This window comes from Neoarius graeffei, chromosome 11, assembly GCF_027579695.1.
Source record: "Neoarius graeffei isolate fNeoGra1 chromosome 11, fNeoGra1.pri, whole genome shotgun sequence".
In the NCBI taxonomy this organism is placed as follows: domain Eukaryota; kingdom Metazoa; phylum Chordata; class Actinopteri; order Siluriformes; family Ariidae; genus Neoarius; species Neoarius graeffei.
In genome coordinates, this window is record NC_083579.1 from 82,764,893 (window position 1) to 82,786,544 (window position 21,652).

Here is a 21,652-nt window from a genome sequence, read left to right on the forward strand (position 1 = left end):
CCCAGACCTCCCTCATGCTGTTCTCCTTCAGCTTCTGCTCCACCTTTCTCCTGTAGCTGTCCTTAGCTTCCCTCACGCAGCGTTTCACCTCCTGCTGTGCTGCTTTCATTGCCTCCCTATCCCTGCTCCTGAAGGCGGCCTTCTTCCTGTTGAGGACAGCTTTGACTTCCTGTGTTACCCATGGCTTGTTATTAGGGTAACACTGTACAGTCTTAGCGGGGGAGACCACGTCTGCACAGAAGTTGAGGTAATCTGTCAGACAGTGTGTCAGCCCCTCTATGTCCTCACAGTGTGGGCTAAGCAGCACATCCCAGTCTGTGATGTCATAACAGACATTTGTATCATAAATTTCCCTTCTCAGTGCAAGTCGTGATTCCTAGTGTTTATGGCCATGTGCTTTTGTTTTGGTTCCTGTCCTGTTCAAACCCCTGTCTTATCAATAGTTTAGTTTGTTTTTCTCATGTGTGCACTTGTTCTACGTTCAGTCCTTAATTAGTTTGGTTATTAATACCTTGTTGTCTCTATTCCTCTTTGCAAAGTCTCGCAGAGCGTGTGATGCAGTTCTAAGCGTTGTTTCTCTGTGTAATGTTTCTGAATGGAGTTTGCATGTTCTCCCTGTGTCCGCGTGGGTTTCCTCCGGGTGCTCCGGTTTCCCCCACAGTCCAAAGACATGCAGGTTAGGTTAACTGGTGACTCTAAATTGAGCGTAGGTGTGAATGTGAGTGTGAATGGTTGTCTGTGTCTATGTGTCAGCCCTGTGATGACCTGGCGACTTGTCCAGGGTGAACCCCGCCTTTCGCCCGTAGTCAGCTGGGATAGGCTCCAGCTTGCCTGCGACCCTGTAGAACAGGATAAAGCGGCTACAGATAATGAGATGAGATGAGATGTTTCTGAATTGTGATGGTGTGATCTTTCTGTGATGCGTTCCTTCTTTCTGCTATGCTATTAGCTTCAGTTCATATGTAGGAACTGTACTAGGTCTTCATCATGGTGTTGATTTTCCCAGGATGTGATGTCCATTCACACTTGGTGTATGGGCAGCACAGTGGTGTAAGTGGTTAGCATGGTCGTCTCACAGCAAGAAGGTTCTGGGTTTGAGTCCAGCGACTGGTGAGGGCCTTTCTGTGTGGAGTTTGCATGTTCTCCCCGTGTCTGCATGGGTTTCCGTCGGGTGCTCCGATTTCCCCCACAGTTCAAAGACCTGCGGTGAGGTTAATGTGGGACGGCCTTGGGCTGAGGTGCCCTTGAGTGAGGCACCTACCTCCCAACTGCTCCCCGGGCGCTGTTAGCATGGCTGCCCATTGCTGTGCGCGTGCGTGTGTGTGTGTGTGTGTGTGTGTGTGCTCATTGCTCATGTGTGTGTTCACTGCTTCAGATGGGTTAAATGCAGAGAGAAATTTCATAAGCATGTGATGAATAAAGTTGTTGTTGTTCTTAATCCTTGCTTCAGTAATTAACATTTGAATTCCTGCATAAAATTGCATGTTGAAAAGGGGCTTTTTCGCCTCAAGTTGGACTTGAGAGATGCAGACTTGGACCTTACTTGAACTTCAGTAACCTGACTTGTGAAGTACAAAAGTACAAACATCTCAGTTTTAGCTCTGAACATGCTACATAAAAGACTTCTTGTAGAAGAACTTTATCACAAACTTCCTCAACTCTACCTAATGCTTACATGCAGAATGGCTTTAATAAAAACACAGGAAGTGTGTGAGGGTTATTTTTAATGCAGCTGTCGATGTCATTTGAATTGTTTTCTCTCATGTGGGTAATTCCCAAAATAACACACTTTCATCTCATCTCACTTAAAATAAAAAAGTGTTACAGGGATGACTCACCAGGACAGAAAAAACCTTCATAGCCTGTATATTAAATCACGGTCAGGAGAAGGGCATGTTTTTCCCACTAATGAAGTCAGATTAAGAATAAAAACATCTACCAGTAAGCAAACTAAAGCAGAAGGACATGATGGGGGGGAACATGGACTGATGCCATGTAGATAAAGCACAAGCTTAAATGTAATATATTGCGCATATTGTACAATATACTGTGTTTTTTATATTTAACAATTTATTTTCAAATTATTTATTTTAAAATGGTTTATTTAATTATTGTTTATTTATTTATAATTATTTTTTTTATCATTTAACAACTCCGTGTCGTTGTACATGGCTTATAGCCCACTCGGTGCTACGCGCCTCCTCGGCTGTCAGCTCATGTATGACTCAATTTCATGGAATAATTGCTTTATTCTATCCACGTTCACTGGATTTTGAGAAACAGAACTTTTTTAATTTTTACAAATTCAATAAATAAAAACTTTATACAAAACGTCTGACAAAATCATTTCCGCTGAGGCGGACTTCTTAAAAACCTATCGATGGCTGTACGAATTGACTTTGGTGTTGTTTTTTTGTAGAAGGTGTCGTCTTGCTGTCATGCTGAGGTATAGAATAGCTTTAGACATTTATTTAATTCTTCCTTGGATATTTCAGTTCTATAATTTTCAAACTTCTTTGAGCTTTTGAACCAGTCTAAAAAATTCAACGTTTTAATGCTTAAAGGTGAAGAATTTGAACAAACTGGTGAAGTGACATGAGCAATTTGTGAAAAATGTGATGATAATTCTTGAAAAATAAAACGATATGTTCTTACCATCAAATACTTTTATTCCATATTTTGTTGCCGTTTTTGTATTTTTTTTTGGGGGGGGGGGGGGTCTTGTTTTCGAGTAGAGTTTTTATCTCATCCTTCGTTGGTTCAGCAACATGCTCCGCCATTTTGTTTTTCTCTACTCACAGTACAGGTATATGAGCTGATAGCCTAGTAGTAGAGTAGCCAATCAGAGCACACAATTGCTCATATCCAGTGAATGTGGATAAAATAATGTACAATATACTGTGTTTATATTTCTGAATATACTGAATATATTACACTATAATCCATTTCTCTATAAGAATACAAAGAGATCCAGCAACAACCCATTACCCAAAGATTATTACTCATCATTTTCCAATTCAAAAGCTAACCACATATACTGGCATTAGTAGTATAATATATTTCTAATTGTATAACATGGGTACAGGGATTGTATAGTTAATGTTAGGAGTATATATTGGGGCAAGTCTACACACTTTTAAATGTCTGTTCTGTCCAATGGAAAGTCTGGTACTTGTGCAACCAGAAGCCATAAAGCACAACATTATTAAAAGGAACAACAGAATTTCAGTAATTTAGTTTTCTCCTTGTCCTGTTCTGTTTGGTCAAGTCTCAGGCCTCCTTGCCCTCTATTGTGAGCAGTCCAGGACATCTCACTCAGCTCAAACCCAAACGCAGCCTGGACGTTTTAGAGAGCCGCCCCTTCTTGCCACAACTAGAGAAACCCAGACCACCAGAACCAAGCGGATATCACAGCTGTGGCTCTCGGTTTACAGAGGAAAAGAGTGGAGCAGTGGATGGTAATTAAGTATAAAGCATACGTACACTCACCTCCTACTTTAATAGGAACATCTGTACACCTGCTCATTTATGCAGCTATCCAATCTGTCAATCGTATGACAGCAGTGCAGTGCATAAACTCATGCAGATACAGGTCAAGAGCTTCAGTTAATGTTTTTCTGACTTTAACCATGGCATGGTTGTTGGTACCAGATGGGATGTTTGGGTATTTCAGAAAGTGCTGATCTCCTGGTATTTTCACACACAACAGTATGGTGCAAAAAAACAAAACACGTTTTGTAAGCAGAGGATCTGCAAGCTGAGACACCTTGCTGATGAAAGAAATCAGAGGAGAATAACCAGCCTGGTTTTCTTCCATTCTGATGTTTGATGTGAACATTAACTGAATCTCTGCATGATTTTATGCACTGTACTGCTGCCATATGATTGAATAACTGTATAAATGAGCAGGTGTACTGATGTTCTTATTAAAGCAAACGTTGAGTGTAGATGGCAACTTTAACATCAACATGGATGATTTTTATTTCTGCCAACATAAATAGCAAAAGACTGATGAAGAACTGGTCTCCAATCTAATTAGCAGGACACTGAGCTCACACCAATAAGGTGCTCGCATGTGCAATAAAAACGGACCTAAATTGGATTCATTGAGCCAGAATGCATATAAATACGTATAAGCTTAAATTGTGCTGGTATATAAATCTGTGTTGTGTGTGTTCCTGTAGACGATAGAGCTTGTGTTTAATAGTTTTAGAGATTGTAGAAATGAAATTCTATATGAGATTCAAGATTCTGTATAATGCTCCTGTAGTGTTTAAGTTTACTCTGGAAAAAAAGCACCAAGACATGGTTCTGTCCTAATTTGTTTTTCAGTCACCAAATTTTACTCATCTCATTATCTGTAGCCGCTTTATCCTGTTCTACAGGGTCGCAGGCGAGCTGGAGCCTATCCCAGCTGACTACGGGTGAAAGGCGGGGTTCACCCTGGACAAGTCGCCAGGTCATCACAGGGCTGACACATAGACACAGACAACCATTCACACTCACATTCACACCTACGCTCAATTTAGAGTCACCAGTTAACCTAACCTGCATGTCTTTGGACTGTGGGGGAAACCGGAGCACCCGGAGGAAACCCATGCGGACCCAAATTTTACTGCCAGAGAAAATTCCAACTGATTCCAGTGTAAGTAAATAAGTAATATTTAGTATAAATATGCAGGTGATTATAGAAAATCGTGCACTGATTGGTCGAGAGATTCTGACTATTTCTTGATAATCACCTCGAGTGACTCAGCAAAATGGCGGCCAATCGCTTCGTCACCGTAAGTGAGGAAGAATTACAAATGATGAAAGAAAATGCTGTTCCTAAAAGCAGTAAAGATGCTCCAAAGTTTGGTCTAAAACTATTCAAAGGGAAGGAGAGATTGGGATTTATTTTATCGATTTCAGAACAAAGGATTTTATGTGACTCAGCGTAGATAAGTGACAAGTCTGCGCCGTGCCATAATTACATTTGCATGCCTCTTTTGGAGTTTGAAATAAAAAGTTTTTAAATACAATTTAATTTTAAAAAAATAATAATAACCTGTGTATTTATACTAAAACAATTATCCATCTCCGGCTCAGTGAAAATCAGTGAATAATAACCTTGACTTTGTCTGTTGTTATTAACTACTTATTAACCTTGCTTGCTTGATCTTTATGGGAAAATATCAGATCGAGGTCTGTACAAAAAGACAGAGGTCTGATATTTTCCCGTAAAGACTGAACAAGCGAGGTTAATAAGGAGTTTATTATATGGCTTTTTTATTTCTAAGATTAAAATAGACAGTCTTTATAACGAGGCTTGACGCTGCTTTCGTCACTTCATGTCTGGAACGTAGTTGAGTCGCGCATGCAGAATAAACAGCTGGGTCATTCCGTGCCAACTCACCTAGGGGTCCCCAGGTCACCCCCTCAGATTTTGCTGGAAAAATTCCTAAATGTAGATCTATATGCTTCTACACTCTGCAAAGTATTAGCTTTCAATTCCTCATAGTTTCCGAAAAACAGGCCTTTGAAATTTGACCCCCAAAAAGCTAAATTTGCAAAACGTGCTTTCTTCCAACTTCAGGAGCTTATAATTTTAAAATGGATTAAACCTGGAAGCCAATATTGCAGATATTTACTAAATGGCATCCAAATTTTTCAATTATGCCATCAGTTAGCCTCTGGGATGCTTATTTATCACTCTATAGGAAGCCAAAAATGGCTTTTCAGCCCAAATGAGCTAAAATAGGGTGTAACTATAGGAGCTATTCTGGAAAAATGGATCAACTCAGACTTTTCTCCTCATAACACAGTAATTATATGGTCATTATCTGTTCATAGGTACATTTTTTCCAGGATAACACTGTTAGGTGATGAATTACAAAAGTTTTAACATAAGCCCATCTCTCCGAGGGCCCAAAAATAGCCCATTTTTGCCCCCCAGTTTGACCATGTGGCTAGGGGTTCAGGATCTTCATTTTTTTTCTAAATATTGTCTCTTATAGGATGTATCTACTGACCAAATTATTTTAACGAACACCCATGGCTTCATATTTAAATCAATTTTTATGTATACAAACTTTTTTTATGATTACTCCATTTTTCTCATATTTATCAGCTTATAGGCCTGAAATGGAACTATCCTGGACAGAGGTACTACAGAGTTTTATAAGCTGCCATAAGACAGTTTAGATTGTTGTATCAGAATACCTCTAGAAAATGTTTATTTGAGTAGCATCTCATTTCTTTACTACATACAGATACACACATGTACACTCTATATAATATGCATGTATACAAAGACAAAGAGTCATTTTTACCACTTTTAGAAACCTCCTTAATGCCATTTTCATCTGTCCTGACTCTTAATATCTAGTATTAAAAGGTGCATAATGTTACATCTTAGAAAACAGATCTTGAACATGCTTAAAGTCATGCTGTGACAGTTGATACTGATGTCCTCCAGATTTTATGTGGGGGGCCTCAACCACACAAAGAATGTCCAGACAGACAGGCTGACTCTGCTGTCCCTAGACTGTCACTCCATCTGGTGGTGTATGCCATAACTAACATGACTTCAGTAAACTGTTAAAGTACTGTTGGACAGGTTTTTAAATAAAACTCCAAACATGTATGGATCATGATTGAAACAATATATTTATGAATAGCAAAAGTACCTAACATTATTACCAGTACTTTATGAGTAGAATAATCAATTTTGTCACATAACCTCACTTAAGGACCTCTTCATAAATAATTACCAGTTTGGGCCAAATTACCATTTTCAGTTTCCCATAGATAGAAAACTAAGCATTCTTCAGGCATTCTCATTCCAGAATATGAAAATGTGTATGCCAGTTTATAGATCTGTGCAGTATCACTTTTCTATATAGTTCTGTTTCAGATTTATAAGGTCCTGAATATGACAAAACAGTGATTTATGAAAAAAACGTTCATTTACATAAAAATTGATTTAAATGTGAAGCCATAGGTGTTCGCTAAAATAACTTGGTCAGTTGATACATCTTATAGGAGACAATATCAAGAAAAAATTAGAAGATCCTGAACCCCTAACCACATGGTCAGACTGGGGGGCAAAAATGGGCTATTTTTGGGCCCTCGGAGAGATGGGCTTATGTTAAAACTTTTGTAATTCATCACCTAACAGTGTTATCCTGGAAAAAAATGTACCTATGAACAGATAATGACCATATAATTACTGTGTTATGAGGAGAAAAGTCTGAGTTGATCCATTTTTCCAGAATAGCTCCTATAGTTACACCCTATTTTAGCTCATTTGGGCTGAAAAGCCATTTTTGGCTTCCTATAGAGTGATAAATAAGCATCCCAGAGGCTAACTGATGGCATAATTGAAAAATTTGGATGCCATTTAGTAAATATCTGCAATATTGGCTTCCAGGTTTAATCCATTTTAAAATTATAAGCTCCTGAAGTTGGAAGAAAGCACGTTTTGCAAATTTAGCTTTTTGGGGGTCAAATTTCAAAGGCCTGTTTTTCGGAAACTATGAGGAATTGAAAGCTAATACTTTGCAGGGGTTGTAGAAACATATAGATCTACATGTAAGAATTTTTTCAGCAAAATCTGAGGGGGTGACCTGGGGAGTTTCCAGAAATTTAGGTGAGTTGGCACGGAATGACCCAGCTAGCGGTTTCAAAACTGAATTTCGGTTAATGGTTTCTGAATGCTCTTTGTTGCTCATTTCTTGAATAGCTTGGTGACTCTCATTTGTCTTTTTGTGTTTTGGCCATTTTTGATTCCGTTTTGATTTCCATTTAATATTTTTTTTTGTCATTTTGTTTTTGTTTGTTTTTTTGCAACATTGAAAGCCGGCACCTTGGAAATAAAGTCTATAATCACCCATGGGCATTATGGGAAAATTCTGCCCACCAAGGAGCCAATCAGAAGGCACGATTGTACCAGAAGTAGCTTTTGCCATATAATAATCACCAGTATTCATGTCGCCTTTGGCGAATAATTGTTAAATGTCTGGCTCTGTGGAAGGCTCTGTTTAGCATTTTCTCCTGAAAGATTTTACTTATTTTATTACAAACACTCCTTGGTGTTTTTTGTCTCTTACAGTGTGTGTCATGAAAAGTGCCATCCCGCTCTCCCGATGCCTCTCTGGGTCTGTTTTTGCGGATCCCCTACACCGTCACTCTGCTGAGAAACCTTCATCCTCACTCAGCTCCTCATCTGTCCCTCCACTGCTACATGAGTGCTTCAACTGCAAACAGGAACGAAAGATCAGGGAGGAGTATGACAAATTTGTAATTCAGGTGAAGAGAGATAGAGACAGCCTGAGACAGAGAGTGACAGAGCTGGAGAAAGAGCTGAAGAACAGAGGAGGAGAGCAGAGAGAGAATGGAAAGGTGGAGAAAGACAAGCGAAGAGCAGAGAGAGATGTCAGAAGACAGGAGACAGCGCCTGGAAGTAATGAAACCAAGAATGAAAAAAAGACCGAAGATGAAGTGAGACAGATCAGTACAGAGGGAGATGAAAGAGAAATTGGAAAAGACAAAGTTGAAAAAGAAGGGAATGATAACAGCAGACAGTGCAGAGAGACAGAATGGAAGGAGGGGGGAAGAGAAGAAGAAAGAGACAGTAGAGAGAAAAGAGAGGGAGAAAAAGAGAATGACTCAACTGGAAAGGAATCTGTCAGCACCTCACATGGGGTAACAGGCACGCCAAAAAACACTGAGGTAAGCAGTCAAGAGTTCATCCAGCTCAAGGAATTCAGGTTTTATCAGCTTTCTTCATCCAGACTTATTCATTCGAATCATATCTCTTCACATATTTTCCCCATCAGGATCAGCTCTTTCTGTGTATAGTCACATTTATTAAGATGTTATTTTTTTTCTTGTCCATAATGTATATTCATAAGATTAAGACTTCCTCTTGCTATGCAAACAGGAACGTATTCAGAGTTGAGTCGTGCACATGTACAGTGCCTTGCAAAAGTATTCATACCCCTTGAACTTTTTCACATTTTTCTACCTTACAACCACAAACTTAAAAGTTTTTTATTGAGATTTTATGTGATAGACCAACACAGAGTAGCACAGAATTGTGAAGTGAAACAAAAATGATAAATGGTCTTCAAAATTTTAAACAAATAAAAATCTGAAAAATGTGGTGTGCATTAGTATTCATCCCCCTGTACTCTGATACCTCTAAATACAATCCAGTGCAATCAGTTGCCTTCAGAAGTCATCTAATTAGTTAATAGAGTCCTACTGTGTGTAATTTACTCTCAGTATAAATACACTTGTTCTGTGAAGGCCTCAGTGGTTTTTTAGAGAACACTGAAGAACAAACAGCATCATGAAGACCAAAGAACTCACCAGACAGGTCAGGGATAAAGTTCTGGAGAAGTTTAAAGCAGGGTTAGGTTATAAAAAAATATCCCAAGCTCTGAACATCTCAAGAAGCACTGTTCAATCCATCATTCAAAAATGGAAAAAGTATGGCACAACTGCAAACCTACCAAGACATGGCCGTCCACCTAAACTGACAGAGCGAGCAAGGAGCGCACTGGTCAGAGAAGTAGCCAAGAGGCCCATGATCACTCTGGAGGAGCTGCAGAAATCCACAGCTCAGGTGGGAGAATCTGTGCACAGGACAACTAGAAGTTGTACACTCCACAAATCTGGCCTTTTTGAAAGAGTGGCAAGAAGAAAGCCATGTAGGGGACACAGCAAACATGTGCTTTGGTCAGATGAGACCAAAGTTGAACTTTTTGGCCTAAATGCAAAGCGCTATGAGTGGCGGAAAACTAACACTGCTCATCACCCTGCACACACCATCCCCACTGTGAAACATGGTGGTGGCAGCATCATGCTATGGGGATGCTTTTCTTCAGCAGGGACAGGGAAGCTGGTCAGAGTTGATGGGAAGATGGATGGAGCTAAATACAGGGCAATCCTGGAAGAAAACCTGTTGGAGGCTGCAAAAGACTTGAGACTGGGAAGGAGATTCACCTTCCAGCAAGACAACGACCCTAAACATACAGCCAGAGCTACAATGGAACAGTTTAGATCAAAGAATATTCATGTGTTAGAATGGCCCAGTCAAAGTCCAGACCTAAATCCCATTGAGCATCTGTGGCAAGATTTGAAAATTGCTGCTCCATCCAATCTGGCTGAGCTTGAGCTATTTTGCAAAGAAGAATGGGCAAAAATGTCAGTGTCTAGATGTGCAAAGCTGGTAGAGACATACCACATAAGACTCGCAGCTGTAATTGCAGCAAAAGGTGGCTCTACAAAGTATTGACGCAGGGGGGCTGAATACTAATGCACATCACATTTTCAGATTTTTATTTGTTTAAAATTTTGAAGACCATTTATCATTTTCATTTCACTTCACAATTCTGTGGTACTCTGTGTTGGTCTATCACATAAAATCTCAATAAAAAACTTTTAAGTTCGTGGTTGTAAGGTGGAAAAATGTGAAAAAGTTCAAGGGGTATGAATACTTTTGCAAGGCACTGTAGTCAGTAGTTTATACCAAAATTGCGCACAGTGTTATTCAGACCTCAGACATAACACCTTTGACCTGCTCATTAGAGATCTATATTTATATAAATCTACATTTGCATTTCTGTAAAGATGCTTTTGTAACCGTATCTTATACAACTAAAAAATAAGCCAGTTAGAATTGAATTGAATCGAATTGAATTGAGTGAATTTCAGATTTAAGCGCTATTCGGACAGTTGTGCAGGATAGACAGAGGCATGTCTCAGTTGTATGTGATTCTGCCTTTGGCCTATTTTTCTAACCAAAGTGATGAGCAGTATTAAGCATGGAGAAACTGACAATGCTGAAATATATTTGGTTGTAAATTAGTGCTGTCAAAAATGTCGTGTTATTATCGCATTAACTTGACTCAATTTTAACGGCGATAATTTTTTTATCGCGAGATTAACGCTCTGTGACATGATGTAGGTTTTTCATAAGCTTTTGAAACTGCCAGGAACTTGGAACAGAGACTTTGCTTAGAAAAACGATAGCAGCTAGACTGTAATGCCACGCCCCGCACAGCCAGAGTCCTCTGCCCTCCCCCCAAAGAACCAGCGAGGGCATGGCACGCTCGCCCCGTGCCTCGGGACGAAGAGCCACGGTGCTCGGCTTAGGTTTCGTTTTCCCATCGGCGAAAACGAACTGTGGCTGTGACCAGACGTGTTATGCTCTGCAATAAAAAAAAAAAACCATTGGTACAAAGCAAGCCCATTCACTTTTTTATGCTGATAAGAGAATTACAATGGTTTTTCATGTGACAAAAATGTGCGATTAAATTGCGATTAATCGCGAGTTAACTATGACAGTCGTGGCATTAATCGCGATTAAATATTTTAATCGCTTGACAGCACTATTGTAAATACACACAAAGGAAAATGGTACACTATTTAAGGTCAGCGGTTTCTCGTGGAGGTTGGTCCTTTCTCACATCGTCACATTTCAGTTCTGTTTTGATATTTTGGTCATCAGGGTTGTTTTGATGGCAGGCCAGATGAGTTACTTCATCCTTGACGTTATGGTTAATAAATAATATAGTCTCTTTAAAGTCCACAAAAGTCTTTTCGTGCAGAGGACCATCAGAACTTGAACTACCCATCAGCTCCAGCACATCCCCTGCCTCACTAATTAACTGACTTGTTAGCACCCCTATTTAAGTTCTAGGTTGCATCTGAATTCTTATGTACTAACAACTGTCAAGTACCCACTACCCAACTGTAACTGCAGTAAGTTCTATGACTGTGTAAACGAGTAGTCAGGATACAATTCTGACGTAATCTGGCAACATCTTACCTGTCCTCTGACCTGGATGTTCACACTTGACATATACCCATGTACACCATGAAAGTTAAGAAAATCACATGTTTAAACAATTCCTGATACATTTATATACCGTTTCAACAACCGGCTTCCGGCAGCCATCTTGTTTCTATTTTTCCAGGAAGAATTATTATTCTTTGGTTATTTTAAGGCTCCAGCTGAGTTATGGGATAGCGTGGTGTAGCGTTACAGCAAGTTTATTTTATGTAGCCCCTTTCACCTAACCCAAGGATGTTTTACAAAGTAATGGCACTACCAAAAAAAAAGAGAAAAGAAACAATGACAGACAAATCAGCCAAACAAAGACATAACAGATAAGAGACAGAGAAAAGGAAAACAACAAAATTACAACTAACATGGGTATAAAGACAGCAGACTAGCTCAAAGCATCATAAAAGAATGAACAGTCAGTGACCAGGAGAGGAGGGAGAGCACGGAGACAAGAGATAAGTTCAAGTTCAAGTGTACTTTATTGTCAAAAATCTATGTAACAGGGTTAGCACAGAAGTTTGAAATTGCGTTTGACCAGTCTCCAATGTGCAAGTTTAACTAAGCATACATATACTATTGATAAAAATCACCCACCCACCCACACACACACACACACACACACACACACTGCAGTGAAAACACACACACACACTGTGCAATAATAAGACATACTGATGGACAATAAATACACACACACACACACACACACACACACACACACACACACACACACACACACACACACAGCAGCAGCAGCAGCAGAGAGTACAATCAGTCGTCGTATAGGTAGAGTCCTGCAGTATAGATGCAGTATATAAGGTGCGAAGGGTAAGGTGCAAGGGCATGGTGAATAAATGTTCATGGAATGTTCTTGGTATCTTTGGAATGTTCATGTAGTTTTCCTCAGTGAGTTAAGGAGTCTGACAGCTTGTGGAAAGAAGCTGTTTCCCAGTCTGCTTGTGCGGCACCGCACGCTGCGGTAGCGCTTCCCTGACTGCAGTAAAGAGAACAGTTTATGTGCTGGGTGAGTGGGGTCTTTGATAATGTTCATCGCTCTCTTGGAACAGTGTGAAGTGTACAGGTCCTGAATGGCTGGTAAGGGTGACCTGATAATCTTTTCTGCTGTCCTCACCACCCTCTGCAGCGCCTTCTTGTCTACAGCTAGACAGCTGCCATGCCAGACAGAGACGCTGCTGGTCAGGATGCTCTCAATGGCACCCCTGTAGAATGTGGTGAGTGCAGATGTGGGGAGGTCGGCTCTTCTCATCCTCCGCAGGAAGTGGAGTCGTGTCTGCGCCTTCTTGACCAGGGCGGTGGTGTTGGTAGTCCATGAGAGGTCATCTGTGATGTGCACTCCTAGAAACTTTGTGCTTTTCACAGACTCCACTGCACTGCCATTGATGATCAGTGGGATGTGTGTTGGTTGTTTTTTCCTGAAGTCCACAGTAATTTCTTTTGTTTTGTTGACGTTGAGACGCAGATTGTTCCTCTCACACCAGTTGATGAGTAGCTGTACCTCCTCTCTGTATGCTGAGTCATCGTTGTCTTTGATGAGGCCCACCACTGTTGTGTCATCTGCAAATTTGATGATGTGATTCGTTTCAAATCTGGCACAGCAGTCGTGAGTCATCAGCGTGAACAGCAGGGGGGACAGCACACATCCTTGCGGCACCCCGGTGTTTATGATGGTGGTCGCTGAGGAGTTGTTTCCAACTCTGACTGTCTGCGGTCTGTTTGTTAGAAAGTCCAGCAGCCAGTTGCACAGTGAAGTGCTGATGCCTATTTCACTCAGCTTGTTCACCAGATGTTGGGGGATGACAGTGTTGAACGCAGAGCTGAAGTCAATGAACAGCATCCGCACGTGACTGTTTTTGTTCTCCAGATGAGCCAGGCAGAGGTGGAGTGCTATTGCTATGGCGTCATCAGTGGAGCGCTTGGGGCGGTAGGCAAATTGGTATGGATCCAGAGTAGTGGGGAGGGTGGATGTTAAGTGGGCTTTAACCAGTCTCTCAAAGCACTTCATCGTGATGGGAGTGAGTGCTATGGGTCTATAGTCGTTCAGTGATGATGCTGGTGACTTCTTGGGTAGTGGTACAATAGTGGTGGCTTTAAAACTTGCTGGTATGATGGCTTGATTCAGAGAGATGTTGTAGATATCTGTGAGGACTTCTGTGAGTGAGTTCGCACAGTCTCTGAGCAAGCGCCCGGGTATGTTGTCTGGGCCTGCAGCTTTCCTGGGGTTCACCTTGAGTAGGGTCCTCCTCACGTCTGCTGAGTCCAGTTGAAGTGTTGTGCTGTCTGGGTTGACGGGGGTTTTTGTAGGTGTTGTAGTGTTATTTTCTTCAAACCGACTGAAGAAAGTGTTCAGTGAGTTGAGGAAGTCTGTGTTGTCCTCACACGGTGGGGGGGATGGTTTGTAGTCTGTGACTGACTGGATGCCTTGCCACAGGCGTCTTGGGTCCTTCGTATCAGTGAAGTGCGAATTGATCTTTTGTCCATATGCACGCTTGGCTGCTCTCACGCCGTGGTGCAAGTTGGCCCTGGCAGACTTTAGGGCCTCCTTGTCCCCAGACCTGAAAGCAATGTTGCGTGCCCTTAGGAGCTCACGTACCTCCTTGGTGAACCAGGGTTTTTCGTTTGCTCTCACTGTAATGTCCTTGGTGACGGTTACATCTTCCATGCATTTTGTTATGTATCCAGTTACAGAGTCTGTGTATTCGGTGAGGTTGACGTCCTGGTTGGTGGTGGCCGCCTCCCTGAAAACAGACCAGTCTGTGCGTTCAAAACAGTCCTGTAGAGCTGCTATGGAGCCCTCTGGCCAGGCCCTGATCTGTTTCACAGTTGGCTTGCTTCTCGTCAACAGAGGTCTGTAGGCTGGGATTAGCATAACAGAGAGATGGTCTGATGAACCCAGTTGGGGGTGGGGAACAGCTCTGAAGGCATGTCTGATGTTGGTGTATACCTGGTCAAGTGTGTTCTCTCCCCTTGTTGCAAAGTTCACACACTTGTGGTAGTGTGGCATTACTGATTTCAAATTGGCCTGATTAAAATCGCCAGCGATTATGCAGACCGAGTCCGGGTGTGTGTTTTGTAGTGTACTCACAGACTTGTACAGAATGGAGAGCGCCTCTTTTGTGTTGGCGCTGGGGGGGATGTAAACAGCTGTGATGTTGACGGTATTGAATTCTCGCGGCAGGTAGAATGGACGGCAGTTGAGGGTTAAAAACTCAATGTTCTCTGAGCAGTGACTTGTAATAACTGCAGCGTTTGTACACCAGTTGTTATTTGTGTAAATGCACACACCACCTCCTCGAGATTTACCCGTGCTGGCGTGGTTTCTGTCCGCGCGGAATGTTGTAAACCCATCCAGTTTAATGGCGCTGTCCGGAACGTTGTTGTGAAGCCACGTCTCGGTAAGGATGATCGCGTTGCATTCTCTCACGTTTCTTTGTGTGGTTAAATCCAGCTTGAGATAGTCCATTTTATTTTCCAATGAGCGGACGTTTGATAGGAGAATAGATGGTAGTGCTGTTTTGTGAGGGTTTCTTTTCAATCAGTGTGTGATGCCTGCTCGGCAACCTCGCCTTCTCCTCCGGCGTATGCTCAGTCTCCACTGCCGCTTCTGCTGCTTCCAGTTTCGGCTGATGGTGGAGGGGGAGCCCGCTGCCTCAGAGGGGCCGTTGTCTTGGGTCATTATTCCTAGACCGAGAAGAGTTTCACGATCCGTGGCGAAGTTAACTCCGGACAAATCCTTTGTAATGTTGTTGTTCCTAAGTCCCAGTAATGTACTCCTGTTGTACGCGATTCTTGAAGACGATTTTGATGGTACATTTAACAAAAAACACACATTGAGTTTCACTTAAGTTGAGTTTCAAATTTGGGAAGAGATGTACTATCACAAAGGTTTTGAGGCAGAGAATTCCACAGCTTGGGGGCTGGAACCCATTTTAAATTTGGGCACAGACAACAGACCAGAAGATGAAGATCTGAGACTGTGAATGGTAGAATAGGGTTGAAGTAGTTCCATTAGATATTGAGTAACATATCCATGGAGTGCTTTAAATGTAAATAGAAGAATTTTATTTTGAATGTGATCTAGAACATGGAGCCAGTGGAGGTTCTGGAGGATAGGGGTAATGTGTGTGGAGCATTTAGTGTGGGTGAGAACTCTGGCTGCAGAGTTTTGAATATACTGAAGCTGAGCAATGGACTTGGCTGGGAGACCAGTAAACAGAGCATTACAAAGCGTTTCAAAAGAGAGGGCAGAATCAAAGATAACACTGAGGTTATATACAGTGGGTGAAGGTTTAATGACTGTGCCATCAATGACCAGAATAAAACTACAATTGGAAGAGGTCGTTGATTTGGAACCAGTCAGTAGAAGCTCCGTTTTATCAGCATTAAGTTTTAAAAAGTTAGCATTCATCCACAGCTTTAGGTCTTGAATGCACTCAGGGAGGGAGGGGGGTGGGGCAGATATAGAAGGCCTGCAGCTGTATATCATCTGCATAGCAATTCATGACAGTGGATAATTTGGCCAGGGATAGCATGTAGACAATGAACAGGAGAGGCCCTAAGACAGAACCCTGTGGGACACCACAACTGACAGATGTCATGGAAGACTTCTTCAAATATGTAGTGCATGTGTATGGATGTAGTAGATCATCCAGGTACCATTCAACTACTATTAAATGTCTACTGATTATTTAGACACATTATATACTGCTTTTTGCATACTAATAGTATGGAAGTATGCTAGGATGACCGGATTTTCCGAGTCTAAAACCGGGACACTTTGCGCGTGACCGTGATACTCGTGCACGCACAGGCGTTTTGATGTAAACATGCGCCGGCTCAAACCATGGCTCAGACAGGTGCTTTTATCATTTTATAGAAGCTCACTTTTATCAACATTTCAGAGAACAATCAAGTATTTTCTTGTTATCTACATGTACTTCTATCACAATTCAGTTAAAGTAAGAAAATCAGACAACAGATGTGGTGATAGGGAATAGGCCAATAGCCTAAATTTCAACTGATTTATTTCACCTTTGTGAAAACACCAAGAAAATGCATTGCTTCTATATTAACATCAACATTTTATGCGATGAACTTGTTTTTTAAACAATAGGCTATGCATTGTAACAAGAATGAGCGCATGAGCCTAATCATTGTCACCTCCGAACCTTTACCCAAAATGCCTCTGTTTAATCTTAACCAGTGTCGGCTATTAACTATTTTGAAAACTTGAACCCTGAGTTGATAACAGCATCAAACAAGTCAAGACAATCTGTGATACAGATTAAAGACAGATGAAAGACAACAAAAAATGTTTCAGAAACACAGCCACCCAACCCACCCACCCACAAGAAGATGCCATTTTATCGCATATATTTACATGATGAGTGAATTTGCTCCAGTAGCGCTTTACTGCCCGAGAGCCTGCTGTGAAACTGCGAGCAAGTATCGTTGAAATTGGCCCGGTTAATGAGCAAGACTTTGAGAGTAGGCACGGTCATGCGATTCCTCTCGTCAGTCCAGGTGTTGCCCATGAGTGAAAATATTCGCTCAACTGGAGCATTGGCGCCCGGTAGGCACATGGCAAACTGGCAAAGCTGGCTGACATTGCTGTAAGGAATCTCCCTACTCTTGAAGTACGCGAACATCTCCGCCCAGTGCTCATCCGTTCAGCATTGTCGCGTAATAGTTGACAGCCGCTAGCGAAAAAAAAACTTTATAACGCGGCCTCTATATTGCAACATTGTACAAATAGATACATTGTAAGGTTGATTGCGCACACATGCACATTGATGCTGAATTGCTAGAAGCTTTATTGACATCTCGTTGGCTATATATGATCGCTGTAACCGGGACAGTTTGTTAGTGTTTGGTGTAAACCAGGACATTTCAGTGTCCCGACAGACCTTTGTCGGGACTGGGGACACACAACTCAAAACCAGGACGTCTGGTCACGCTAAAGTATACGTATTTGGATGCAGCCCTAGTTTTTCAGCTTCTCACCATCAAGCTTCAGTCGTAGTTGTTGTCTGTTGTTGTGCGTGCCTCACCATCACTTATAGTCCATATGTCTCTTGACTTATATCCACAGTTCATGTTAATGGTTCTTGTTTTCATGGTTTTGTTTGTGTTTTATGCAATAAATTATCTGCACTTGCATTCGCCTCCTCTACCAATTCCTGACAAGGAGATTGGAGGGAACATCAGCTTATCTCAAGGGCCAAAGTATTTAGGGACAAAATTATGAACTACACACATGAATTACATGCAGGTTATTTACATAATTGAAATGTGGTACCCAAAAGTTGGACTTAAGCATGTGCAGAACCCATCTGTGAAATATATGTAACTTTTCTTTGTTCACACTCTCAGCCGTTAGGATTAGTTCCCCCTGGCATAGTGCTTTCAAAATTGGCCCTTTAAGAGCTCCATATGGTTCAAATGTTTTAATCTCCATGAGACTGGAGATCTGAGTTGCAGTTTGGGAACACTGCTTTGTCTACATACTTTCTGATTTCAATACTATCAGATCTCTCTGGCCATGCAGTTTGGTACGTTCTGTCTCTCCATCAATACAATCATATTCATTCGAATCAGCTCTGTTCTTACACTCTCAATCCATTAGGATCAAGTTACTTTGTCTATACTTACTTGCTCAACGGGATTAGGTCTCTCACCCCATTATTCATAAGGATCAGCTCTCTGTGCTTACACCCATATTCATTACCTTCTGCTTTTTCTCTGTCCATGTACACCGATCAGCCATAGCATTAAAACCAGCTGCCTAATGTTGTGTAGGTCCCCTTTGTGCCACCAAAACAATTCTGACTCCTCGAGGTATGGACTCCATAAAATCTCTGAAAGTGTGCTGTGGTATCTGGTACCAAGATGTAAGCATTAAATCCTTTTAAGTCCTGCAAGTTGCAAGATGGGGCCTCCTTAGATCAGACTTGTTTGTCCAGCACGTGCCACAGATCAGAGTGAGCTCTGGAGAATTTGGAGGCCAAGTCAACACCTTGAATTCTTTGTCATATTCCTCAAACCATTCCTGAACAATTTTTGCAGTGTAGCAGAGCACAATGTCCTGCTGAAAGAGGCCACTGCCATTAGGGAATACCGTTGCCATGAAGGGGGTTACTTGGTCTGCAACAATGTTTTGGTAGGCGGTTCATGTCAAAGTAACGTCCACATGAATGACAAGACCCAAGGTTTCCCAGCAGAACATTACCCAGAGCATCATGCTGCTTTCTTCCCATCCTGGTGCCATCTTTTCCCTGGACAAGGGATGCACAAGCACCCAGCCATCCACATGATGGAAAAGAAAACATGATTCATCAGAACAGACCACCTTCTTCCATTTCTCAGTGGTCCAGTTCTGATGCTCATGTTCCCATTGTAGGTGATTTTGGCAGTGGACAGGGGCACCCTGACTGATCTACAGCTATGCAGCACCATATACAGCAAGCTGTGACGCACTGTGTGTTCTGACACCTTTCTATCGTAGCTAGTATTAACTTTTTTCAGCAGTTTGTGCTACAGTAGCTCTTCTGTGGGATTGGACCAGACGAGCTGGCCTTTGCTCTCCATGTGCATCAATAAGCTTTGGGCACCTATGACCCTTGACCCATCTGAAGCAATGAACGCACACATGCGCACACAAAGTGAGCAATGCGCACATACACATACCCAGAGCAGTGGGAAGCTATGCTACAGCGCCTGGGGAGCAGCTGGGGGTTAGGTGCCTTGCTCAAGGGCACTTCAGCCCAAGGCTGCCCCATGTTAACCTAAACGCATGTCTTTGGACTGTGGGGGAAACCGGAACACCTGGAGGAAACCCATGCTGACACGGGGAGAAAATACAAACTCCACACAGAAAGGCCCTGGTCTGCCACTGGACTCGAACCCCGAACCTTGCTGTGAGGCGACAGTGCTCACCACTACACCACCGTGCCAACCACTGCATACTGGGAACACCCCACAAGATGTGCCATTTTGGAGATGCTCAGACCCAGTCATCTAGCCATCACAGTTTAGCGCTTGTCAAAGTTGCTCAGATCCTTACGCTTGCCCATTCTTTCTGCTTTCAACATATCTACTTCAAAAACTGACTGTTCTCTTGCTGCCTAATATATCCCAACCCTTGACAGGTGCCACTGTAACAAGATAATCAAGGTTATTCACGTCATCTGTCAGTGGATTGAATATTATGGCTGATTGGTGTAGTTTATGATAGTATGATGCTCCTGTTGTTATTATTATAAAACCTTGGTTGACCCACGTTAAGTCTGGTATCATTTTCTGTTTCTCTTTTCCTTGCCCATGTTCTAGTATGTTCTATTCTCTTTCATTATCCACTGTCACTGTGTTTGTGTCTAAAGGAGTGTCAGTAAACCTGTTGAAAACGAACAAACTACAAGCATGGACACCTTGAACTACAGTTCCCACAAACCACAGCGCCCTCTGTCTCCATCCTGTTGAACTCGGCTGTCACTCATTTCCCTAATCACCTGTCCCTCTATTTAAGCTCCCTTCACACACACACACACACCAGTGCGAAGTATTGTTCTGCTGTCTCGGTTCATACAAAGCCTTGCATCTTTCTGACTGCCTTTTGTATTTCTGACCTTTGCTATTTCTCTCACGTTTTCGCTCTTTGTCTTTCCTCTATTACGTTGTTTGGCAATCTCCCGACCCTTGCTAGTTTACCGACTCCGATACCAGTCTCTCGTCTTGGCTTCGTTGATGGTTTGTATTTCGCTCTCCTCTGCACATACATCCGTAAGTGTCTGCATTCTAACAGGATACTTCACCTAACATGGACGTAGTGGAGGACGCAAAACAGACTGCTCTGAACGTGCAGGGGTGTTTGCTAGGAGAACATCAACAGATGCTCGCCGACCTCAACACTTGGATGACACAACTCGCAACTGTGATGTCGTAGACCCTCCTAGCACACCCTGAGTTTCCTCCTAGTCCAGCGCTGCAGCTCTCCACGCCGGAGACGCCATCGTATATAGAGGTTTTCTATTTCAATGTTTCATGTATTTCGCTACCATGCCTAATCTAGCTGACAAGCACAAGCTTGCCAAGTTCCTATCCTTTCTCACTGGCAAAGCAGTCTGATGGGCAACTGCCATTTGGGACAAAGGTGGTGAGCAGACTACATCATACGAGCAGTTCCTCACCCTATTCAAGCGAGTATTCGACCATGAACCGGAAAGGACTGAGGTTGGTGAAAGTCTACTTGCCAGCTCTCAAGGTTCTAGAAGTGTGGCTGAGTATGCCCTGGACTTCAGGACATTAGCGACTGTCAGTGGACAGAACGATCCTGCCCTGAAAACAGTTTTTCGCCAAGGCCTGTGCCCTGAGATCATTAGTGAACTGGCCTGCAGAGATGAGAACCTCACACTGGACTCCCTCATTGACTGACTTAGCTATTTGTTTCAACCATCTGTTAAAACACTGACCCTCTATCCAAGAAAGTGCCAGGTCTGTTCAGCCTTCTGAAGATAGTTCACCCATGGAGGTATCACGCACCCGGTTAACTCGCGCCGAGCATGCGAGACGACGTAAGGAGGGTTTGTGCTTCTACTGCGGGAGCCCCGAGCATAACATCAGGCACCGTCCTATCTGTCCACCCCATGTGGCTCTAGCAGAGACCCCAGCAAGATCTACGAGTCTGGTGAGAAAGTTCAACTCAATCATTTAAGGTTCCATTTTTATTAAAGATGGCATCCTCCATGTGCGTCCTTTCTGCTTTTGTTGATTTTCAGGGTCAGAGGGGAACTTTATCAGCAG

At 42.3% G+C, this 21,652-nt stretch overlaps 2 protein-coding genes across 2 annotated transcripts in view; both read left to right on the forward strand.

Annotated features, from left to right (window-relative positions):
- Positions 1-21,652, forward strand: part of LOC132894679 (zinc finger protein 260-like) — a 414,543-nt gene that overhangs the window by 232,650 nt on the left and 160,241 nt on the right. The window lies entirely within an intron of this gene.
- The window catches only part of si:ch211-63b16.4 (uncharacterized), a 166,337-nt gene that overhangs the window by 131,387 nt on the left and 13,298 nt on the right, over positions 1-21,652 (forward strand). The window contains exons 16-17 of the mRNA XM_060932841.1: positions 3,269-3,458; positions 8,093-8,712. Coding sequence (XP_060788824.1) covers positions 3,269-3,458; positions 8,093-8,712 — 810 coding nt within the window. The remainder of the gene's footprint in view (positions 1-3,268; positions 3,459-8,092; positions 8,713-21,652) is intronic.